The 26,147-nt window shown below is 47.0% G+C and overlaps 1 protein-coding gene across 4 annotated transcripts in view; it reads right to left on the bottom strand.

Moving 5' to 3' along the window:
- SYN3 (synapsin III) overlaps positions 1-26,147 on the bottom strand; it is a 456,423-nt gene that overhangs the window by 393,895 nt on the left and 36,381 nt on the right. For all 4 annotated transcript variants that reach the window (XR_014252562.1, XM_082421000.1, XM_082421002.1 and 1 more), the window contains exon 3: positions 7,991-8,048. Coding sequence is in view for 3 of the 4 variants with exons in the window: in XM_082421000.1 (XP_082277126.1) it covers positions 7,991-8,048 (58 nt within the window). In the remaining variant the exon portion in view is untranslated. The remainder of the gene's footprint in view (positions 1-7,990; positions 8,049-26,147) is intronic.

The following is a 26,147-nucleotide window of genomic DNA, read 5'->3' as shown; positions in this document are numbered from 1 at the left end:
AATGAGTTATGTTTCATCTAATAGTCCTAGAGTCCCACCTGTTTTTGTTTTTTTTTTTTAATTCCTCCAGCTGGTTCTTACATTTGAAAAGAAAAAAACCCTCCGTGGAGACCTGCACGCTTTTAAAAATAATACAAAACAGAACGTCTGAGGTCAGGGTAAGCCAAGCCAAACAAATAAATCTTGCAGGATTGTGTTAACAAAACAAGGCTTAGTAGATCAGAGCAGGTAGAACTCTGCCGGATTCAGCCCTGCAGAGAAACACCAAGCTCTGGTGAATTTCAAACACAAGGAGGTCAAATAAGAAGATCAAATTATGGAGCACTTCAGAGTTCAGCATCAATGCTTGGGTTGTAACCAGGAGAGCATTCTGTGCAGGATGGTCTCCAGAACCCATGAGTCGTGTAAAGTCCTAGAAATCCAGACCCAAAGGATCTTATAGATCATCTGCACAACCTCTATGGAGGGTAATTTGTCACTATCTATCAGAATTGTAAATGTCTTGAGAGGCAGACTCTGAAATGAACATTAGCCTGCAAGAGGTTCATTAAGGAGCGCTGGGAATCACCACCACTGGAAGGGAAGAAAAGAGAAGGAAGCAGGACTGGGTAGGGGGAGAAGTTGGGCTGCACTGCCGTCTCAGCAGACGTCTCCGCCAACTCCGCAGGAGCTCTGAAGCTGGGATGGCCCTTCAGAGTTGTCTCAAATTGGGGTAAAGGAGCTAGGTCTTTATTCCCTGTGCCAGCCGAGGTCCCAAGAGATGTGCCCTTGGGCAAGGCAGATCTTTTCATCTGAGTGAGGCACTTCAGAATGAGGGCTGACAGTTGAGGGCTGTCTTCCGGTATCAATTCCAGCAGCTGGGGGAAAGTACTTCACTCCTCAAGGTGCATTATAGCATGCACTACCTGCGATACTTTTTATAACCAGTTTTTCTATTCTAGATAGGAATCCTATGGCTATACTAACTGATGCTTCAAATGAAATAGGTTTAGCATTGTTTATAATAGTAAAATTATGGAAAATAAATTGTGGTATATCCGTATGACAGCACCCTTGGCAATCATTAACAAGAGTGCGACAGCTCTGCACATACTTTCATGGAATAAACTCTAAGATATACTCGATAGAAGGGTGTGTGTGGATGGACTGTGCCGCTCACCGTCTATTGCCGTCAGCCCCACACCCATCCTGTCCTCTCCTGCACTACGGGGGCTGAAGGCCTAACTCTACACTTCCCAGGTTCTTTCGACACACAGATCCAGCTAATTTCTACCAATGGGAGGCATTCAGGTAAGAGTTGACGTTAGGAAGATGGTGGCAACTACTGCACTTCTTATGGCAGCAACAGAAGCTTCACAACAGCAACAGCAGTTAAAGCAGGTTGGTGGCAATTCCTGCAGCATCAGTGGGAGTGCAGGCTCATGTTCTCCACTGGCAATAGTGGCAGTTCCAGCAGTGGTAGTGACAACAGTGAGTGTAGGGGACTGCTGTTGCTCTGGGCAATATGATTTCCCCCTTTGACCCATTTGGAATCAATCTTCCTTATTCAATACTCCTCTGAAATACAATGCTTTATGTTTTTCTGATCAACTACCATCTATGAAAAGCAAAGGAAAATAAACATATATGTGTATTTGATTACTGCATTTAAAATTTCTCTGGAAAGCTGCCCAAGGAACAAGTGATAATGGTTAAATGAACTGGCTAATAAATAGTTAAATGATAAGTCAAAGAGAAACATTGGTGGGGGCAGGGTTGGAGGTAGACTTTTCACCAAATGCCATTTTTTACCTTTTTAATTTTTGACTATTTGAATATATTACTTTTATGCAAAAAAATAAATAAAAGAAAAAAATAATAAAAGTTATATCTGATTAGGTACATACATTTCCTGTGAAATATTTCCCAAATTAATCATCCAGTTTCTGCCAGAGCATTTCCAACACAGGGACTCCCTACCTACCAAAGGGATGTGGTCTATTCATCATTACTCAGCACTGCTGAACAGTTTCTGTTTATACCAAGTTGAAATCCATCTTCTTGCATGATGTACCATTAGCCGGAACTCTAATCCCAGTGAAATAATATAGGCTGGTGGTTCAGCACACATGCAGATGAAACCTGGGTTCAAATTCCTCCCCCATCACTCATTTCAAGCAGGATGTTTAACCTTTCTGAGCCTTAGTTTCTTCATCTGCCAAACGGGGAGAGTCATAGTACCGATCTCAAAGGGTTGTGGAAAGGTTGGAGTAAGATTATGCATATAAAGTGATTTAACCAGTACATTTGGTTATTGTTCTTGGTATCTGCAACACCAGCAGAAAAATGCAGTGGATAAGAAGAGGACTCTGAATTCAGACTGCTGGGGTTCAAAAACAACCTCCTGCCAATTATAAATCAGGCAACCTTTGGAAAACCACTTATTCCCTCTGAGCCTCAGTTTCTGTAAGATGGAGGCAATGATAGTGCCCATACCAAGAGCAAAAAGCATTTATCCTTATCTTGTAAGTACTCAACATATGGTAGCTCTAACTCTTTTCAGCCACTCATGCAGGTGGTGGATAATTGCAGAGAGTACAGTGGGTCCTACCAAAGGCCTCTCTTCTCTGGACTAAGCATCTCCAGTTCCTTACACTGATCTCCTTTGCTTCTCTCACTCCAGCCACTCCCTTAAGAAGGCATTCCAGGCTGCTACTATTCCCTCCTGGTGTGACAGTACAACTGGATCTCTCACTGGAGTCTGGGTAGAATATTGTGTGAGAGAGTTTGTGTGCTATGTGTGTGTGTATGTGTGTCTGCCATCACCTTCCTGGATTCTAAATGCTGTACTTTGATAATGCAGCCTGAAGTGACATCAGGTTTTGAGGGAGTAACAACTATAACTACAGTTACTGAGCTCTTAATATATGTGCCAGAAACTATACCAAGCATATGACTTACACTGACTTACTCACTCCACACATTAACTCTAGGGGGTAGAAATTATTATCCTCATTTTTCAGATGAAGAAGCTGATGCTTAGAGATGTTATAAGTGAAAGGTCAACCCAGCTAAAATATGGAGCTGAGATTCCATCCCCAGTATATCTTACGCTGGAGTCACAATCTTAATTTCCACATCATATTTCTTCTCACGAATATTAAGAATTTGTTCAACTCAAATTTTAGGTCTTTTTTTTTCTCATGAGATTTTAATATGCTAAGTCTCCCCAGTCCTTCTCCTCTTCAGCTGAGCTTTTGAACAGGACCTTATATTGTATCCTTATTCAGTTTGATCGTATCAAATTGAATCCAGCATACTCTCTCTACCATTAACTTCAACTCATTGGCAAATGTAATTCGATAAATCACAGTTAAGAAGGAGCTGTAGAACAGAGCCAAGGGCAGAACTCTTTGGCAAAGCATTAGATGTATTTCTTTCAAGGTGAATTACTATCAAGTAGTCATTTCCTAATGGGGGTAATGTCCAACCTGTTACCAATCCACAAAACCGAATTAACTAACATCCAACCCCCACTTCTCTGTCTCACCGACAATTATGTCTTGAAATATAACATGGCCTTTATAACAATATCTACAGTTAGGGTCCACGCTAAGAAAGGTTGCCCCAGAAAGAATTGTGGATGGTAGGCTGAAGTAGGTATGAAAAATATATACATCATGGTCCTGAGTGTTTAACTTATTTTAAGGGAGAAATTCCACCTTTGCTCCCAGCAGACAATTAAGTTGAGTAAATATATAAAGGGCAGAAGACGAACAGGATTTCAACCAACAGCCTTCCCTGGGATCCATATGCATCTACCTAAAGCCATCTCAACTCCAACATCACACAAGGACAGGACTCCAAAGGAGCCACTGGCATTCCTATGTAAATCTGTGGCTTGTCCAGCTTCAGAAGAGAAGGATCTTCACCTTCTCCAGCCTTTCTTTCCATCTGCTGGAGCAAGGCACTGCCATTCCTTATGCTTTGGTACCTCCATTAACACTGAGGAAAGACTGACTATTATAATTTCAGCATTTTTTATTAGACAAGAATGAAGCCCAAGGCTCTACCTCACCAAGCCCTAGTCTGCTAGTCTCAGAACTGTGAGTCTACTTGATATTAATCCATTCATCAACCTCACTGCTGAGTCCCACTGAGGGGTGACTTGCACCTGTGGAGAAAGAGACCCTTTGCCTCAAGTATAAACAGAGGAGAGCTTGACATGCCAACCACCCTGGCCAGAACCTCTCAGGCCCTGCTAGGACACTGCTGTGAGGCCCTGCAGAGCCAGCAGGGCATTCTGGGTAATAGGATGCAACATGAGGCAGTTTCCCCGACTGGCCTCCCCAGGGTTTCTTGATTCCTGGCTCTGCAAAAGCTGAGGCAAACAGTTTTTGAACTGGGGGGAAGAGGGTGGAGAGAAGGGCCGGAGGCTTCCTCTAGGCTGACCACAACTAACTCATTTGCTCTGTCCAGCAAAACCCAGACAGTGCATTTATCTGGTTAATTTGGTCCTTAGTTGGGAGACAGAATTCCAAAATGTGAGGCCAGCTCAGACTAAACAATGGCTTCCATCCTAAGACTTCTCCTAAGCGCTAGAGGATGCATGTGAGATTCCTAGGGGGTTGCTTATGTGACCCACCCATCGATCCAGATGGGAAAAGACAAACAATTCAGACTCTAAGATGAGTTAAGGGAGGCCTATCTTTCAGGGAAAAATGCCCAAATGACCTGCTAATTGGTCTCTTGGCTAATTTTGCCTTCTGGCTGCCATGGAGGGAGATGACTAGAGATCAAGATGACTGTAAATTAGCCAACTTTTTCCAGCATGATTGTAGCCCTCACAGACTGGCTGAGTGTCACCAGTGTCCTGGGTGAGTTATTCTTAGGGCAATTCTCTCTGATTCTCCTGCTTATAGATTTTACACCCGTAAGTTGGGCCAGAAGAATGGACTTGAGGATATGGGGAGGGGGAAGGGTAAGCTGTGACAAAGTGAGAGAGTGGCATGGACATATATACACTACCAAACGTAAAATAGATAGCTAGTGGGAAGCAGCCGCACAGCACAGGGAGATCAGCTTGGTGATTTGTGACCACCTAGAGGGGTGGGATAGGGAGGGTGGGAGGGAGGGAGACGCAAGAGGGAAGAGATATGGGAACATATGTATATATATAACTGATTCACTTTGTTATAAAGCAGAAACGAACACACCATTGTAAAGCAATTATACTCCAATAAAGATGTTAAAAAAAAAAAAAATGTCCCTGGGGGTTTCACAGATGAGATGAGACAGCTAGCAACTGAGCATTTACCAGATGGTGTATGGAAAACTCAGATTTTTGAGGAAAGATTAAGGAAGAGCAATTTATCTCCGTTGGAAACTGACAAGCAGCCTGGAATCTGTGGAATCCATCAGTTAGTCATTCTGCAAATATTTGCTTCCGCTCTAGTATATGCCAGGCCCTGTGTTATTTAACAGAGTGAGATCCAAACAGCTAAGGTCCCTACCCTCACGCAAATAATACCACATCTAAATATGTGGTTAAAAACTCAGATAAGGGCTAGGAAGGAAAAGTTGAGGTGCCATGAAAGGGAATAACCAGCTTACCTGATTTAGATTGGGGTGGAATGGCTCAAATAAAGAATCTTTGAGAAAGGAATTTTAAAGCTAACACTTTAAGACTCTAATTTGTTTTTTTAGAAAGATCACTCTAGTTTTAGTACAAAAAATAAATTGGAAGTGGATGAAAAGATGAAGTTAGGAGGCTGTTGATTAGGAAGATTGGATGAGAGCCAATGATGGTTCAGCCAAGGACCTAGGCAATGAGAACGGAGAAAAGTGGGTGGACCAGAGAGGCGTGGGACGTGGAGTCCACAGAACCTGGTGAATGGGTGTAGTGGTGGAGGGAGAGGGAGGTATCCAGGAGACCATGCAGGTTTCTGGCTAAGGTGCAAGGTAGATGGTAGCACTCTGCACAGAGAGAGAGAATTTGGGAGGATGAGTAGGCTGGGGCCAGGGAAAGACAATGTGTTCACACATCATTCCATACCCTGTACTTCTAGTCTCCTTACCTTTGCTCATGCTGATTCAGTCTCATGCACTCTTCCTGTTGCAATCGCCACTTGTTGAAATACTATCCATCCTTTAAGACCCATTTCAAATACCACCCCCTCCTTGAAGTCACTTCTGACTCCCTCAAATAGTTGTGGCCTCTGGTGCCCACAGCACTAAGTTTGGACCTCTCTTTTCCTGGATTCTACCTGTGTTAGGTTCTGTGAAGACTTATCTTGCCTCCCTTCCTAGACCACAAGCTCTTCGGGACAGAGCCTCTGCTTCTCTATCCTTGTTCCCCACGTGTTAGCTAGCTAGCATAGCAGACATTTGACAAATATTTGTCAAGTGAACAAAAATAACCTGCTCTTTGCCATGGAAGGAAAACCAGTAGACATTGGACTGACTTGAAAGCCACAGGATCAAATCGAAATTCAAGCTGTAGGTGTTTTAATACTAAGCCAACTCAAATTTGATGCTCAGAAAAGCTTTCTGTTCTTCCAACAGACCAAACTCAAAGAGTGCCGTAAAAGTCACACCTCTCTATTTTTTTATCGTGCTTTTCGGAGTTCCTTTATAGCAGGAACCTTTTCTATCTTATTAATTGTTTGCCTTTGATGATGAGGATGATGATAAATGGGTAACATTTACTAAGTGTTGATATATGCCAGGTGCTGTTCTAAGTACTTTTCTTGGACTAACTCATTTAATCCTCTCGGCTACCCTGTGAAGTTGATGCTATGATTACCCCAATTATACGGATGAAGAAACTGAACTTCAGAGAGCTCAAGTATTGTTGAACCAACATGACACAGTTGGGATTGGAACCTAGAGTCTAGCTCCAGAGCCCATGCCCTGATGTGCCCTTCTAAGGCCAAGCACGGTGCTTGGTATTGAAGCAAGTGTTCACTGAATGAATAGAAGGAGCCCTGGATCTGGAGACCACAAGCTCTGGTCCTAATTCTGTCACTGACTTCCACTGTAGCCATGGGCAAGTCTGTGCTTCTTTCGCTATAAAATGAGGGGTATGGATGTTGATACCAGTGGTAATAACAAGAGCCAGTATTCGAGATTCTAATCTCTTTTGAAGCTTTACATAATTTAATCCCAAGGAAAATGAGACACAGAAAGACTCACTTGCCCAATATCTAGAAAACAAGGGAGCCAGGATTCAAACCCATTGTGCTCCTACATTGTGCTTCCTAGCCCAAGTGGTTCCAAGGAGACACCTCAGGGACCATGGTGGGGAAAGGAGGGAGGTGGAACAGGATGGAGCAGACAGACTTTGGGGCTCCCTATGCCCGTTTCCATCAAAGAAGCTCTACGTGTCTCAATTTGGTAGAATGGGCTCCTACTTGCGATTTCCTTTGAATAAAGGTTCTGCTGTTAAAACAAAAAGGTTGAGGGGCTTCCCTGGTGGCGCAGTGGTTGAGAATCTGCCTGCCAATGCAGAGGACACGGGTTCGGGCCCTGGTCTGGGAGGATCCCACATGCCGCGGAGCAACTAGGCCCGTGAGCCACAACTACTGAGCCTGCGAGTGTGGAGCCTGTGCTCTGCAACGGGAGAGGCCACAGTAGTGAGAGGCCCGCGCACCGCGATGAAGAGTGGCCCCCGCTTGCCACAACTAGAGAAGGTCCTAGCACAGAAGCGAAGACCCAACATAGCAATCAATCAATCAATCAATCAGTAAATCTTTAAAAAAAAAAAAAAAAAGAGACGGGGGAGGGAGGAACTGTTGGTACAGACCATTTAAAAAAAAAAAAAAAAAAGGTTGAAAACCATTGGACTAAATAATTCTGGAATTTAAGAAGTCTCCCAAGTATAAGTCAGGATTTTTCTGGTAATCTTGACTCATTATAGTTATATAAGATGGGGACAAAGGTTGCTCCTGGGAATGGCTCCAGCTATAGAAAAAGTCACGGCGATAGCGCTGAAGCCTCAGCTCCAACCTACCTGTTCCACTCGGATCTCAATCTCTCCATTCACCTTCTTTCCATGGAAATACTTGGCCCTGTGAAGGAGAGGAAGAAATCTACTGAGTAAGGATGCAGACTGCTTCACTCTTTTCTCCCTTCTCCCAAAGGTCTTACCCCCAGAGGTGCATGTCCAGACACATTCCCCGCCTTCCTGCTCTCTCCCACCTAGACAGATGATTTTCTCATTCTTTATATGTATTGTGTGAGAGAGGGGAAAGAGTACAGGATGGGAGGATTGGACACCCAGGTTCCGGTTCTGCCAAGCTGCTTTACCTCCCGTGTCTCCGTTTTATCCTCTGTAAAAGGGAGATAGTTATACATGCACGATATATTTCTAAACATTATTTTAAGGATCAAAAGAAATAAAGAATCCTATGTAAATAAATAACGCAGAATTCTTTTATTGAGTTACACCCTATGTGATCCATAAAGGACGTATTAAATTGCTCTATCCAACTACTCATTTCTTTATTTGTCCATCTGTCCAATGAAGCAGACCTCATCTGTCCCTTGGTCCATCCATCCATCCAACCATCCTTCCATCACCTTTCCTCTACACCCCGGCTTCTGTCTTCCCATTATCAATAAATGGCATCCCATCTACCCATCACTCAAGGCAAAAACCTAGACTTCATTCTTGTTACCTCTTTCTCTCTCCCTATCCCCATGGATTCTACATTCTAATTATATCTCAAATCCATCCACTTGCCCATTTTTCTCTGTAAGCACCCTAATCTTGACCTTAGTCATCTCTTTTCTCATATAAATTCTCTTTTCATACTCTACTTTTCTTTCATAGCACTTATTATAATTGAAATTACTTGCAATTAGTAACTGGGTTTCATGCCTGTGTCCAACCAAACTATAACACAATTCCTCCAGGCCAGGAACAATCTACCTTACTCATCATTCTATTCCCTACCAGAATGCTTGACACACAGTAGGAGCTCAATTAATATTTTTTGAAAGAATAAATGACTGAAGAGACAGATGGGGGAAAAAATTGTTGAATACTTACTCCGTGCCAAAAACTGTGCTATATTCTTAGTCTTTCTCATTTAACACAGCTACCACCATGCGGTGGGTATTATTATTTCCATTCCATAAATAAGGAAACTGAAACCCAGAGAGACGAAATACTTTGCCTAAGCAGCTTTAATCCTGGACTTCCACTGCCACATCAGTGTTTTTCTCAGCCCTGAAAAACAGCAGCAAATGTTGGGGTGCTCCTGGGTTTAGATGCCCTCCCACAAAGAAAAGTAATACAAGTTTCCATCTGCTCTTTTTGGCTGTTGCTATGACGAAACTAATAGTTCTCAGTGATTTGCTATAATCTGAGCACTGTGTTAAGCATTTCCATAGACTTTCTCTGGGGCACAGACAGCTCTTTGCTCCCAATCCCAATTCTCCTCTTTGCCTACAGTGAGAGTGTTTATAGACTGGCACCAAGAAATGTATATCCCAACTCTCCATTTAGCTAGGTATGACCACATGATTGAGTTCTAATCAGTAATGTTACATCCAAGAATCTTCTGCTTAGTTTCTTCTTCTTTTCCCTGGAACATCGATGTTGCCACCTTTTTTCAACCTTCCAGGTTGAACCTTTGCTACAAATTCTCTGACCAAGCTGCAGTCTCTCTGCTTCTGAAGTCTATCCACACTTAGCAGATGCCAGTGGAGTTCATCTCTTTCCAAGACTGCCTGAATCACTGACTGATGGCTCTAATATTAATGCCACTTTTTCTTATAATGTTGACTGGCTTAGATGTCAAGCAGGTAGAACTTTATGGGAACAGGAGTTGTTAGTGTGACTTGAAAGCAAGATTTGTTTTTTTTCTCCCAGGATGGTCTTCCACGAAATGTGTGTGCAGCCAGCCTCATGCAAAGAGAACCTTTTCATGTAGTTTGTGAATTTTATGAATCCTTAAAGGTAGTGCTGGCAAACCCCAGGCCCTGGGATAAGCCCCCCTCTAATATTTGTAGGGCCTGGGACCAAAGAACAAATGGAAGCCTATGTATCATATGCCTGATATTTAAAATTGATAAAGCTAGCAAACATTTAAATAAAACATGCCTGTCTTCCTTCCTTGACCAACACAACTTCATAATGGCCTGGAAGGGTCAGAATTTAAACTTCTCAGAATTCTTGGAGATCCACCCAGAACATGGTGGCATGGGGGTTGCCAGCTCTTGGTTTCCATCGTCCTTCCTAATTCTCCTCCCACCCTCCTCTCCTGCATCACTGGGGCTTCTTGTGCATGCTTGTGGATGACCCAGCCCCCATGGCCAAGCTTCATCTCCTCACCCACACCCCCATCAACAGTGCCTTGGCCATGTCTGGGGATGATGGATCAGGGAATTGGCCTACACAGGCCCTGGAATTGGGCCTGGGTCCCTATGGGCAGGGATTTCTACAGGTCTGGGTACCCACTGGATGATCAAAGGGTGCAATTTGCAGGGCCCTCCTCTGCTGTCAGGAGTATAGCTAGTAAGGGCCAGAGTATGACTCAGGGCAGGGGTCCCTGTCGCTTGGGTTTACAAGAAGTACTGGGTGATCCTGGGACCTCAGGATGGTAACTAATGAATGACATCATTGGTATACTGGAAAAAGCATGGATCTGGAATCACAGAGGCTTGGGCAAGATCTTAGCTCTACAACTCACTGCATGTTCCAAGACAAGGAACTTAACCCCTCCAGGTCATAGTTTTGTCATTTGTTAAGTGCTGATAACATCTGCCAGCCAAGGTGTGGTGAGAAATTCACTGGATCCTGTATGTGAAGGGCAGTAAGTAGAGTGTGTGGGCTCAGAGCCAGACCACCTGGATGCAATCCCAGCGCCACCACTCACTCACTGTATAACCTTGGGTAACTCATTCAACCTCCATGTGCCTCAGTTTCCACATCTGGGAAGCGGGGATAATCACAGTAACTATCCCACAGCAGTGTTGTGAGGATTAAACAAGACACGACGTACAAAGCACTTAGAATGGTTCCTGGCACAGAGTAAGCTCCAAAGTATACAGCCCAGGGCCTGAAACAGAATCAACAATGACAGCAAAGAAACCACCGAGTGTTTACGCTGTGGTTATGGGTGCCGTATGCGGGGACCCACAAACAAACATAAAAATCTTACCCTCATGGGGGTTACAGAACAGAATTACAGTTCATCTCACTTTGATCTGCCCCGTTAGCGCAGTAAGAGATTGGTGATGATGCTGATGACAAACAGGCGGCACTGGTACGGAAGGCCTGCAAGTCCTTCACATCCCTCCTCCTATTGTATTGGCCCCAGTGTCCACCCTGAGGAGCGGCAGGGCCAGGACTAGCCCCCACAGGTTCAAAGTCACACAGAGCCTCTAAGCAGCAATGGTGAGTTAGATCTTGTGCTTAAAGATTTTCAGGATTCAGCTAGACCCTCTGGGACCTTCATGATCTGGACCCTGTTAACCTATGGCCCATTTCTTCTCTGGTTTTCTGCCCACCTACTGCACGCACTCAACCTCCTGTGATTCCTATGCTTTTATGACTCTGAGCCTTTGTGTTTGCCGTTCTCTCCTTCTCTGCTTGGTTACCTCTTTCTCATGTTCAAGATCCCCGACTACCGTTTCCTTGAACGCACCCCCCTAACGAGGCTGGGTTAGGTGTCCTTCCTCTGGGTTCCCACGGGGCGCTGTACTTTACAACCATATAACACATATCACTGTGTGTTGGAATGACATGTCCCCTGCCCCCGTACACCTAGTCTGTGAGCTCCTGGAAACCTGAAACCGTGTCTTAATGCTCACTGAATCTCCCGAAAGCGGCACAATGTGCCAGGGCACAGGCACATGTTTAAGGAATGTTTGCTGACTGCGTAAACGAATAATGTTTCCAGGGATAGGCCATGGGGCATCCAGTGCTCCAGCTGCTCTACTGCCATCTACTGGTGCAATGTTGTAACACACTTACAAATCCATACCCATTACCATGTGGGGTCACCATTCAGTGTCCAACACACACAACCAGCAGCCCTCGACGGGATTCTAACTCTGATTCTAACTCAGAACTCAGAGCACTACACCAATACCACCCAAGCATCTCTGGCCTCCACGGACCTCACCTTCTCAGGAGAAACACTTGTTTTGCCCATCTCTGGAATGTTTACTACAGGGCCTGCCAGATGGACTCAGGCTGAAGCTGAGGGTCAGGCGGTCCATCCCCCTGCTTGGCCGAGAGTCAGAAGTCTGTCTCCTGACAGGCCACACAGACTGCTGCCTCCTTGCCTGGGGCTCATTCAGGCTTGAGCTGCTTCTGAACAGTTCTGTCTGGCAGAGGAAAGGGTAGGGATGGTCTGGAATTCTAGATGCCCTGGGGGCTGGGGTTGCTGCCAGTGTAATTGCCCGGCTGTTTGACCTCAGGCAAAATGGATGACCCCACTGTGCCTGAGGTCTCTGTCTTCCTAATGCAGACCTCTTCCTAACGCCCTAATATGTTTATCCTCATAATGAGATCCCTGAATCCACAGGCCAATCAGTCAAGTCCTTGGCCTTGGGAAGGGGTTGGGGGAAGCTCTTGATTCTACAAAGCTTCCATCTCTGTGGGTGGTCTCAGATTTTACTGCCACATCAGAGGCACCAGGAAGGAGAATATTATAAAACCAGTGCTGCCTGGGGTGAGAAATCGCTAGTTTGGGGAGGCGGGATGTGGTGAGTGAGCAAGATTAATGGGGAGCGATACCGAGTTCTTTCATGGCTGCAGCAGGGGCAGAAGGAAGAGGAGAATTAGCACAAACAGGATCCACTTGTGTCCAAGCAGCACCCTTCTAATAAATCCCGTCTGGGATGTACAGTCAATGAGGCTAGGCCTTGGCGGTGCCCTTCCTGGGGAGGAGAGGGTCAGGAATGTTCTGTCTCAGAGTAGCTGGAGGAGAACGAAGGCAGGGATCTGGTCCTAGAAACAGATGTTCTTATTCCTGATGTAACATGCCCATTGCTCATTTGTGGCCTGGACAGAAGCTGGGGGAGATGGATGACAGACCACACAGGAGAACCCTGAAGGTGGACACACTCAGGGTTTTCTCAGTTAGCAAGAAGAGGAGGGTCACATGACAGGCTGGATGGATGAAGGTGTGACAAAAGCAGGGCCTTTGAACACAGAGTTCCAACTCAGAGATCCAATTCTAGCTCCATTATCTACTCCTAAGAATAGCTAACCCTCCTGGTCCCCTCCCACTGCCAGAGGGGAGCCTCCAGTGATGGGGCAGCCTCATCGTACCTCTCTGCAACTGGGGGGGCTCCAGTGAGTTAGGACAGGGAGGGACTCTCTGAGAGTGACAAGGCCCCTTGCACCTGTACAGGGATCTGTGAAGGTGAGGAAGTGAGACATACTAGGGCCCCGAGCCACATGATATGATGAATGTCCCCTCGTAGGCTTCCGACAGCAATAGGGAAGGAGAGTTGTGTGTGCAGCTCTGATCACAATTCACATCATTTATTCACTCCCTCACTTAACCACTACTTACTGAGCTTCGGAAGGACTGGGCACCCTACTAGGCATGAGGGGAAAGGCTGATACAGTCCCTGCTCTTGTGGAGCTAACATGCTCTTGGAAAAGTCAGGAAACTAACCAGCTGAAAAGGAAATGATGAATACAATGAACAAGGTGGTACAGGGTAGGATGTGGGAACAGGGAGATCTGACCTGGGGTAGTGAGGGAAGACTTCTTTGGAAAACATTTAACACACGTGTACTAACCATCCACTGTGTGCTCGAGCCTGCAGAGTCTAAGGAAACAGGGATGAAGATAACATCCTCACCCCTGAGTTCTTGGCCTCAGGGGGTTTACTACCTAACAGGAGGGAGAGACCCATAAAGGACAATGACCACACAGGGCATTAGCCCAAAGAGCAGGTCAGCCCACAGAAAGGGACCCAGCCCAGTCTGAGAGCCAGGGGCTACTTCCCTGGTGAAGTGGCCCAGTTCATCCATCCATCCAATGTTTGGTACTTATCCTTTGCCAGGACGAAGGGCTGCAAAGATGAATCTGAGAAGGTCTGATGTGTGTGTATGTGTGTGAAAGGCACAGACAAGGACAAATGAGTTGGGCAGGCACTGGTGGCGCTCAGGGGGCTGATGAAGTTTCCTGGGGCATGTCTCCCAATATGCAGGAAAAACGAGCGACACGCATGGAGCAGAAGACCTAGATTTGAATTTGCAGCTCTGGCACCTGCAAATTTTGAACAAGCCTCTGCTTCCTTATCTATAGGCTGGGGATGGGAAGATCCACCCATAGGGTCATGAGGATAAAATGAGGACGCAGATTTGAAGGCCTCTGGGAACCTGCCAAAAACGTGCCAGCAAGTGGGTTGCTCACTGGTGGGCAGCTGGGGTGGACTTCATTCACCCTCCAGGTAAAGAGGTGGGCAGGCACTGCTAGTGTTAGCAGAGGACAGACCCAGGTCCTCTCCAGCTCTGCTATTTATTTCCTAGTGCTGCCTCAGACAAACATCAACCTTCCTGAGCCCCAGTCTCGTTTGAAAAAGTAAGCACATCACTATGTAACACTATGTCTGCTGCAAGGCCCCATGAATGATATCCCTGACACCTGGCAAGTGTTTACTGTTCATCTCTTTCCCTCCTGTCCTTCAACAAGTGGGCATGTACCTGAGGAAGTGACATATCATTTAGGGGAAGGTGGCAGTATCTTCCTTGCTCTAAATGGAACTCCTGCTTCATGTCTAGCATGATGGAAACCTGCCTTGGCTGCTGTCTGGGAGCTCCTCTTCCTCCCCAGCACCAGCCTTTAGGGTAAACAAGATCCTCAGCCACCCACTCACTCTGACAGCAGAGATCATGCTAGAATGTTATCTCCCAGTTCCTAGGCCTCTTCTCTCCGAAGACACAACACTGTGTCACCCTCATTCCCACAGAATTCTGAAAATCCACAGCCTTCACTCCACCAAGATAGTTCACATTTAGAAGGCTAAGCTGTTCGCTCAGCAAACATTTAATGAGCATCTATTAAGAGCTCAACCTGGGGAAATGCCCATGAAAAGGTTACACACTGAAAGGTAATTCATACCAAGGTGCAAGTGACTTGTATCTGATCATCCGTAAAAGGGGTTTAGATGGCATAAGGGGGATGAGAAGAAGGGGACCATGAGGATATTAAGTGTTTGATTTAGAAAGGGGGTGTGAGGCCTGTCAAGGTGAGAAGGGCAGGGCACAGAAGGAGAAGGCTGTGAGAAGTCATTTTCCCTCCTCCTCCCTCCCTCCACATATTCATCCATCTAGCCATCCGATTACCCATCCACTTACCCATCCATCCATCCACCCACCCATCCACCCATCCACCCATCCACCCATCCATCCATCCACCCACCCACCCACCCATCCACCCACCCACTCATCCATCCATCCATCCACCCATCCATCCACCCACCCACCCATCCCTCCATCCCTCCCTCCATCCCTCCCTCCATCCATCCATCCATCCATCCACCCACCCATCCACCCATCCATCCACCCATCCATCCACCCACCCACCCATCCCTCCATCCCTCCCTCCCTCCATCCATCCATCCATCCATCCATCCATCCCTCCATCCATCCATCCACCCACCCACCCATCCATCCACCCACCCACCCATCCCTCCATCCCTCCCTCCCTCCATCCATCCATCCACCCACCGACCCATCTGTCCATCCCTCCATCCCTCCATCCCTCCATCCATCCATCCATCCATCCATCCATCCCTCCCTCCGTCCAGGGTCTACTATGTGCTTAGCACTGTGCTAGTCCCCAGGAATTATGCTGAACAAAACAGCCCCCTGCCATCCTGGTGCTCCTGGTCTAGCCAGGAGACAGGTCCAGATGAGGAATATTTACCCTGACTCCTGTCTTCATCAGAAGTTGCCAACTGGCCGATCTCATGGAGTTCACAGTCTTGTTTTGTTGGACTTAAATTACATACTTTTAATTTTAAAATAGAAAATTCATATAAAGAATTCAGATTTCTGGCTTCCCCTGAAAATCAATAACTGGGCAACACCAGACCTGTGTTCCCACATGGCAAAAACTGGCTGAGTGGACGGCAGCTAGTGCCTTCAGAGGGGCATCAGTTCCCACGCTCAACAGTCCCCACTGCTCCCTGTTGTCTCTCTGCAGCCAGAGTCAAGTGGCAGATACATTTGTCATGGAGCTTGCGCTGTTGTTCTCCTTGTAGCAGGGAAATATTTCTCTGTGCCCGTGCCTTTTCCTAACACTTGCCTCTTCACTCACTGACCACCTTGTCTCCTGTGAGCAACTGCACAGGCAACCCCTAATCTAACGAATTCCATAATGAAAATGGCAATTAGCTCAGCACAAACCCTCAGGAAGCCCACACCCCCACCCCTTCTCCCAACTCAGAGTTGGAGGTCAGGAAAATGGACACAAAGCACCATCCCCTCTCTTGCCATTACAGACAGCCTCTCTCCTGTCGAGGAAACACGTCCCAGGCAGGCTTCCACAGGACCCAGGAGGAAAGACATTCTGTAATGAGGCTGGCATGCACCCAGTGACATGCCCCCCGCAGGGCAAGGCTATACCCAGGCAGGTGAGGTCTGGAGGAACAGGAACAGCTACTGCTAGGAGAGCCCATGACATCTGAGGGACTCCTTCGAAAGAGGAGGACCTAGGTGAGAAAACCACATTTTGGAGGGTGAGGGAAGACTCAGAAGTTTAACAGCTGAACTCTTCAGAAAAAAGCAGGGTAACAGCAGGAAAAGTGACTGAGACAAAAAGCCAGAGTGGGGAAAACGAAAAGCTGCAGGTCTGAGACTCCTTTAAGGGCTTGCAGGCTGACTCTTTTAGAGTGTGAGCCTCTTCTGCATTGCTCCTCCCGAATCACCAACCCAGTTGTACTGGAATACCTGCAAGTGACAGGGGACTCACTCCCTCACCGGGAAGCCCACGTGGTCTCTGGATGACTTTACCATTCTGTACACTGAGCTGACATGTCTCCCTATTTGTCTGCCTCATTGGCCTCAGTTCTACCCATTGGGAGCCACATGAAACCAGTCCTCTAGCTCAGTGGTTTCTAAACTTGGCTCTTCATCATTTAAAAAAAAAGTTCCCTGAGCTCTCCTCTGGATATCTTAACTCTGTAGTTCTAGGGGTACATCTCAGTGTGGCCTGTCTTGCACCCGTTCTGCCTTCTAGTAACAGCACCTCCATCTGCACTTGCATACATGGAACCAAGCCTCTCTCTTGCACACAGTCTTGATGGGACTGTCCCCAGGTGTCCCCAGGACACATTGTGGAACCAGCCAGGTTTGTTCTTGCTCAGGAATTTGATTTTTGAGCAGAGAGGCACAAGGTTGGGAGGGAACAGGAGCTGACGTCTCCAGAGAGTGTCCACAAGTCCCTGCCTCTTAGGTCCTGGCAGAGCCCTGGGTCCTGACCTCTCCTAAACTCGGGTCTTCATGGTTTTTCTTTTCATCCTGTGAGCCTCCCACATATTTTCAATAAACTCCCATTTTGCCGAAGTCAGCCAAAGTAATTTCTTTTTCTTGCAAACAAAGAACTCTATCCAATACAGAAGGTGTAGGGTGGTGCCTGGTAATCTGAATGTTGTTCTGATGGAAACAGTCTTTTGGGGACCGTGATCTTCGTCTATTGTCATTGTTTGACTTATGAAGAAACTGAGGCCCAGAGAGGAAAGTGGCTCCGCTGAGATCTCACAGCATCAGCAGAGAAGGGAGAACTTAGGAAGAAACAGCACATATCAGATTCCTCCCCACATTCCCTTCTGCTCAAAGACACTTCCCCCAGGTTTCCTAGCCACAGTCTCAGAGGGTGAAGACTCTACCAGGGCAGGAGACAACTCTTCACTGTTTTCCCCTCTCTCCCTCTCTCCCTGCAAGAGCAGGGTAGGAAGCAGCAGGCGCACCAGGCCTCTGGATTGGATGGTGGGGAGACCTCACGGAGAGAGGTCAGCACTTGAAAAATTCCTCAAGTCAAAGGGCTCGGGGCCTGGGTGCCACACAAGGCCCTCACTGTGTGTGTACATTGTCCTCCTGATAAAAGGGGCCGGGCCTGGGAAAACGGCGCTGGTGTCCAGGCGACGGGGCAGGCTGCTGGGGAATGCCCAAGGCCCCTCCCCGCCCAGGCACCAGGGCGGAGGGAGGGGGAGTGGCAGAGGGTGCCCAGAGTGGAAGGACGAGTCCAGAAGTCCGGCACCACTCCAGGTTGTGTGAGGTGGCCCCTGTGAGTCAGCAGATGAAGGGAGTAGAAGGGTGGCAAGATCCCTCTCATCAAGACTTTCTCAGCTCCCTCTCCCTCCACCTCTGGATTTCCCCACAGGGAACCCGCAGGGCCCGTCCTTGTTCAAGGAGAGTCTTAGGGGTGGGGGAAGTGGTGGAGGGAGGCATAAGGATTTTGTTTCCTAGAGCCAAGTGTCTTCAACAGAGAGGTGTGTATCCCCCATTGAGCCCCCCCAGCCAACTCCAGGAGGAGGGGACCAGCTTGGCCCCCATCTTCCCATCTTCGGAGTAGAGAGTGTGCCAGCCTACCAACATCCAGACACCCCTCCTCCAGGGCTTCTAGGAGACAGCTCTCAATCATACCCAGCTGAACTGAGAAACATGCCAAGTGGCTTCCTTCCCCCTGGCTCCCAGTGCTATTATATTCACTAGCAATTAGTGACTGCAATTAATTGTTAATACCAGTTACCATTTCAGTGCCTGTACGGCAGCTAAGCCCAGTACTAGCCCCACCCATGCCATCATCTCTAACTCTATAGTGACCCCTCGTGAAAGATGTGCCACGATCCAATCCTGCCTTACACCTGAGGAATGTGAGGCTCAGAGGTCAGACTTGCCCAAGGTCACATAAGTGAGTGAGAGAACGGGGGCCCAGGCAGCCTGCCTCGAGACTGTCCACTTGGTTTTGCTCCTGCCCTGCTAGTAACTGAGATTGTTCAGTCCTCATCACAGGCAGGGAAAGCTGCTTCCTGAGCATGGGGTCGACTGGGGGAGCCTGGTTTGGCTCCCCAACCAGAAAGCAAAAATATGCAAAGGCCAGCCTCTCACTGGGCCCACGTTAGCAGGGCTGGGCACTGTCTCTCGTTGCCACCTCCATCAGTAGCGTGGCCAGATGAACTAGTGGACACCCAGTTAAATTTTTTTTTAATATATTTCTTAAAATATTTATTTATTTATTTGGCTGCCCTGGGTCTTAGTTGTGGCATGCGGGATCTACGTTACCGCGTGCGAGATCTTCGTTGCGGCATGTAGGATCTTTTTCTTTTTTTAGTTGTGGTATGCGGGATCTAGTTCCCTGACCAGGGATAGAACCCGGGACCGCTGCATTGGGAGCACGGAGTCTTAACCACTGGACCACCAGGGAAGTCCCAACACCCAGTTAAAGTTGAATCCCAGGTAGACAACAGATAATTTTGCAGTATAAATAAGTCTACACCAAATATTGCATGGGACATACTTATACTGATTCATTGCTTATCTAAGTATTAATCGGGCATCCTGTATTTTTATTGGCTAAAACCGACAACTCTACCCAAAACCTCTGCCGTTGATGCCAGTTCTGAGTTAATGCTGCTCCCCCACCCCCCCCAGAAGGTGGCACAGTGGGAAGTGGAAAGTCCTGGTCACCCTGGGGCCAATTAGGTCACAGCAAGGCTTCTACGGCTGCCAAGACACCCTGCAGTCCTCGCACCTTCACTCAAGCAGCCTGAAGCAGCTCAGCTCTAAGGTGGAGGCTGGAGCCTCTGAGTTATCAGCTGGGCAGGAAGGAGTAAGGAGCCTGGGGAATAGCATGGAAGTGTCTGTGGTACCCTTCCCGAATTCCAGGGCAGCTGAGTGCTTTCTGAGAAAGGCTCTCCCCCAGGGCATCCTCAATCCTGAACTTTCCCTTAATAATAATAACAGCCTTGGCAAAAGCATCCATTTGCTTGTTAATTATATCCTCCATTTATCCTATTGTACCAAGTTCAAGGCACTGTGCCAGGCTCCGGGGATACGGCGGTTAAACGAGAGGTCTAAACTCTACCTCCTGGAGCTGATGTTCTAGAGCAGAACTGCATCACAGGTGAACAAACCATCACACCGAAAAGCACCCATGGAGGAGAGGGACAGAGTGCTCTCACTGGAGCCTCGTACCTCCCTGTGAACTCAGCGGTATGGTGAAGGGGGTGGCTTTATGAGCCCACTTTACACACGATGAAACTGAGGCTCAGAAAGGTAAAGCAGCTTGGCCAAGACCTCACAGCAGGTGAGTGGCAGAGCTGGCACTTCAATCCTGACCTGCCACCTGCCAGCCCTGAGTTCTCTGCATTTTATCTTCTTCCCCATTTTTAACTCTCTTGGGGAATCATGTCAGGCACGTGCTAGGAAATCACACTTTAATATCAAAACACAGGGGAAAAGAACAGAAAAGACCCTGTCGGAGCTCCCTTGGTGCTTTAAAAACAGGAAAATAGTCCAAGGGCCACTTCTGCAAAGGGTCCAACTTCCAAGCTTGAGCTCAAAGTGTCTGGTTGGCTGTAGGAAGCCCCTCTTCCCCTGGCACCTTAACATTCTGGCTGCCCAAAGGCGCTGGTAGGGCAGGGCTGCCTAACTCGAGGTGGGTGCTTTCCTCTGAGGATGAGGTCACCAGGATCCTGTGCTTGGCCACAGTGCTGTAACAAGCAGTCCTGCCCTCAGACACCGAGCATGTGTGGGTGTGTGCACACATGTGAGGCTCCAGAGCCCTGCTCCATGGGCTGACACCCTGTGCTCAGGTGGGAGAGGGAAGAATGATAAGAGAACAGGGATGCCCAGCCTTGCCAGCTGGATGGCCTGAGCTGATCCAGATGCCACCAGCATCTGCTCTCATTTTGGGCTCAGAGCCTCAGTTTTCCTTATTATTAAAATGAGAATAGTAATAGTACTCCATACAGTTGTTGGGAGGATTAAATCAGAGAATCTATGAAAACCATTTAGCACAAGGTCTGGTCATAGAAAGTGCACAAGTGTTCGCCATATGACCATGATGAGGACATGACCCTATTCCCAAGGAGCTCGTGGTTTATTCTATTCATTTGTGTGTTCATTCATTTTTCAACCAAGATTTTTCCGCATCTACCTCATGCAAAACACTGAAACCCTGGGCAGTGGTCAGCAGGAGGCAGGTCACCATGCGAAATGCCTTTTAAAAAGTTAGTTCCATTCAAGTCCCAGCCTACCACTCTCCTGCTTTGATTCCTCAAGCAGGTGCATGGTCTGTCTGTACTCTGCTTCCTCACCTGTAAAATGCTCCCCAGTAAAATCAGGAAGTGCAACGTGCAGTGGTGTGCTGGCAAACGCTTAACAACTGGCTCTCTGGGGAGACCTAAATGCCTGGTTTGTAGCACTTGCCAATTTCCGTGGTGTAAATGCTCTCACCATGGCCACTGTGACTTTCTGTTGGATTGAGTAGTAAGTGAGAGAGGGAAAAAGAGGGTTGAAGAATGCCACCAAGGTCACTCCTCAATTTCACTGTCACACCTTCACCCTTGTCATTACCAATAACATCACCTTCAAATCACTCATTCAATCAACAGATGTTTCCTAGCACCTATTATCTGCCTGCCCTGTTCTAGGCGCTGGGATACAAAGATAGCAAGTAGGCATGCGTGGGGTGGTGGTCATGGGGACACAAATTATCACACAGCATAAGAACTCTTGGTGAATCTAGACATGCACAAGGTGCTTTAATGAGTATCATTGGCCATCATTTAGTAGAATGGTATAGCCTCACAAACTCCAGGCTGAAAGCATAGTAGCTAAGGGGTGTTTCAAACTAAGAATCCTCTTTTCATTTCCTCAACAAATAAAATAAAAAAGAAATCCTAGGCAAGGGTGGAGAATAAAAGGGAAGGTAACAATAGATAATTGTTGAAAGGGAATAGCAGACATTCTGGGAACAAGGACCACCGGTGAGGCGAGAGGAGAGGAGGGTTCCAGAGGCCACTGGAGGGAGGGGTGGAGGCCAAGGCTTAGCTGCTCTATGCCCCCTTCACCCCAACATCCCCTCCCCAAGCCCATTCGGGCTCCTGAGACCTTGCAAGTAAAACTGAGAGCAAGGAAGTACGCTCAACCCTGACCTGGTTATGAACAATCTTTCTTGGGGTCATATTCAATGTTCTCCTTTTGAAAAATCAAACCTAGGGTTCCAGTACATTGTTAATAATTTAAAAATTCATCTGTTTATGAATCTCAAATAGCTGCATTACAGTTATTCTAGCTATGTAATGGAAAATAAAGAGCCAAGACTTCATACACAGGTGAGTAAAACTGGAAACCCCTCAACTGTATGTACTATATTGCTGACTTCTAAAGTAAGGTGAGTTTCAGGCCCCATGATGCCCAATAAAGGTTGTCCTGATTGGACTGGGCTGGGAACAACGACATATGCTAATTGAAAATATACTATGTGTTAAGCACCAGGGATACAAAAAAGAATAAGACATAGACCTTGTTCTTGCAGAAGAGACAGCCACCTAAAGCTAATTATAATACAGTGTCATGTGTGCTGCAGTGACACAATGGAATGTATTTTAAGTTATCAAAGGAGGTAGTTATTAGCACTGTTGGCAGGGTAGGTGTGTCAGGGAAGAATTCAGAGAAGTGACACTTGAGCAGGCTTTTAAGGATGAATGGGGATTGGCCCAGTGAACAAGATAGGGAAGGGTATTCCAGGTAGCAGGGAACAGAATGTGCTAAGGCAGAGGTGTGTTTGAAACTACAAATCATTGCTATTCCTGCGGAATAAGCAGCAAAGCAGGAAGTGGAGTTGGAGGCAGAACTAGAGGGAGGGCAGACCTGCTTATGACTCTGACTTTGAACCTGAGGGCAATGATGCACCACCAAATGGTTATAAAAGGGGATACATGGTGGGGCGTGGGAGCAAACTGATCAGATTTTTATTTTCAGAAAGATGATACTTTGGTGGTAACATGAAAGGTAACCAGGAGGTGAGGTCAAGGCTAGAGGCCTGAGACCAGTGAAACTGCTGGAAAATTCTAGGCAAGTAGGGCTGAAGAAAACTGAGCTTGAAATGCTTTTGTTTTATTTCTCCTTTCCCCTGTGGTTCTCAAGGCTGACTGATCTCCCGTCATCCCAGAGGACAGCACCAGCTTTAGTTCAGACCTACTACTGAGCCAGACCTTATTGGGGGGTGATCCTGGTCCAAAGCTTCCCAACATCCTTGATGTAGCCAGGCTCACCTCTGGGGCAACCCCAAAAGCTAGTGGGATCTTAAAATGCTCGGCCGTGAGTCCTTCTTCCCAGCAAAGGTGGCTTTGGGACCCTCTGTGTCTCCTCAGAAGATGAAAAGTCCTCCCCTCCCCACCTCACGCCCCTTCTCCCGTTCACTGGCCAGGTATCAGATCATCCTTGGGGGGCCCAGGCTGGTTCAGAGAGTATGCAAGCTGGCCTGTCAGGAAGCAAGAGTGGGAGGTTCCTGCAACTCTCTCACCCACGAGGAAACCTGATTCTGCAGCAGGGTCCTGGACCTAGAAAGGGATGACAGAGAGAAGGAACTGGGGCTGACAAGGAAGAAAAGGGAGCCACATTGTTCCTGGTGGATTCAATCTCAGTCCAGATGGTGGATCTTCTCCCCGCTCATTACCATCTCAAAGGAGGAAGAGAGGGGCTGTGTGAGCTGGCTTCTCCCCCTTCAACAACTTCTTCCTCTCAGGAAACAGTCTGCACAATGAAGGAGGGGCTGGGCAGAGGGCTGACCCCAGGCAGCGAGGCTCTGCCAAAGCCACCCAGGGAAAGTGGGGCTGGCCCGCCACCTCCTGGCCACTCCTGGTATCAGGGGGACAGGCATCCTTCGGGAACTCTGCAGGGAAGGATTGCGGTTTAAGGCAGCCAGCATCAATTTGGGAAGCTGGGAATGTATTTGGAAAGGCTTGCAAGTTCTTAAAGGATCTAGGATGGAGTTCTATAGGAGAAGCTGTTACGTGCGGGTAGGAAGTCTCTGTCACAAACATCCAACGAGTGCAGAGCCAACTTCCAGGTGACATAATGAGCCTCAGTTTCTCACCTTTCCACTTTTTTAACCACTGAGAGGCAAGAAAAGGACTGCTGTTCTCAAGACTTAATTAACCTGTGGGCATATGAAGCGTGACTGAAACAGACTGGGAGAAATTCCTCTGGCCAAAAATTGTGTCCCCCACCAGGGTGCACAGCCTAAAATTCACACCTTGGTCTTGCCTGTGGATTAGAGAGATTGAAGACCAAAGTCAAAATTTAAATGTTACTTGGCTGAGGCTATTCATGGCATTTCAGTCTTATTCACTGTGCGCCTACACTATACTACACACCATATGGGCACTGTGGGGGACAGAGATTAATTAATAAGACCCAACTTTATCATCTGAGAGCTAGCAGGGAAGAGTGATCATTAGAAAACCTTAGTACAACAGGGCTAAATCCTAATCCACTCTGTCTAATAGTGGGCATAAAGAAATTAAATAGGCATGCCTACAGGAGCTGCTGTCAAGATGATTAATATTGCACAGAAGGTAACAATAGTCTGCAATAATAATATACACTTAAATAGCACTTACTGTCTACTAGACACATCCTAAACACTTCTATAGTAACTCAGATTTTAACCGCACTTACATATATTAACTCTACAGGTAGGTACTATTTTATTCCCATTTAGATGCAGTAACGTTCAAAGGTCATATAGCTATTATGGGGTAGAGATTTGAATCCAGACAGCTCTGAAGTCTGAGTTCTTAACCACTGCACCATGCTGCCATTTATTAGGTCAGCCTCCACACAGGGAGCAACTTTTTTGACAAATACCCCCCATCACCATACCCTGTTATCCCTGACTGAACCAGGGATAACACAGTCGGCAGAGAACACTCAAAATCAAGGTCAAATTGGGTTAAAGAGAAACAGAGGACTGCAAAGGCCATGTATGCATTTTGATTACCAGGCAGATAGGCAGCAGGATTGCACAGGCAAGAGTGCATGGAAGCAACACCTCTGCAGAAATCAACCCCTTGGCTCAGAACCTAAACGTGATGCTTTACACAAGAGCATGAGCAGAGATGAACAAGGCTTCATACAAGACCCTTCAAGCAAGCAGCACCACTGAAGACGATTCAGGCTGGGGCAGAACAGAGGCCAGGCACATGACTACCCTGGTTAAGATGAAGTGATTTCCTCGCAGGAAAATAACGGCTCATGTCTGAACCTGCTGGACATGCTTTAATGTTAACTGTATTGAATACGTTACAAACTATAAGTATCCCCCACTCCAAAGTATAGGCTCAACCATTCCCAACCTGAGTTAACTTCTCAAGGAATGAATGTGAGTGCACACATCCGTGACAGAATAACAGAGCACCTGGCATGCTCAGGGAACTAAATACATTAATTTATTCATTTAATACATATTTACTGGATGCCTACTTTGTGGCAGCTTTTGGAGATGCGTGCAGAAAACCTTGCCCTCCAGCTCCCATGGCCGTCCACGGGTCCACTGTCAGAACTGCCCTGGATGGTGTGCTTCCTTGTCTCCACATTTGGGTTTACTTCCTGGACTACAAATTCTATGTCTCCAACTGGAATGATAATATTTATCATATCTTTCTACCAAAAATTTGGAGTAGAGACCTCTTTTCCACCTGCAGTTCCATGTGTGCAGGGCCTGTTCATTACTTACCTGAGTACCTAAGACTGTTATTTGCACTCAGTCAGTGCTCAGTAACTACCTGTAGAACTACTGCTGCAATAACCTTGACACGTGTGTCCAGTCTCTGCCCCCCAGGATGCTTACCAGCTATCGGGGCGGGGCATACCTGGGAAGAGACTGGAAGGGTTGTCATTTCTGCCTACCTTTGCTGTTAAGAGGACAGGTTCTGGAACAAGACTGCCAGTACATGAAAGAGTAGGGATGCAAACTCACGCACTCTGTTCCCAAGGGTTTCAGATAAGGACTGTGGGCCTTTGTTGGTTTCTTTTACCCTCATAGCAACCCCATTCAATGAGAGAGCATGGCTGAAGCCGAACGAGGTCAAGCAACTTGCCAGAGTTACTGCAGATTTTAAGTTTTCCATTTTTAGAAAAGTAATACAGTGCATATACCATATATTATATAACACTTCCAG

This window comes from Balaenoptera physalus (genome assembly GCF_965194825.1).
Source record: "Balaenoptera physalus genome assembly, chromosome: 13".
Classification (NCBI taxonomy): domain Eukaryota; kingdom Metazoa; phylum Chordata; class Mammalia; order Artiodactyla; family Balaenopteridae; genus Balaenoptera; species Balaenoptera physalus.
The sequence above is the reverse complement of the archived record's forward strand: the minus strand, read 5'-3'. Positions and strand labels throughout refer to the sequence as shown.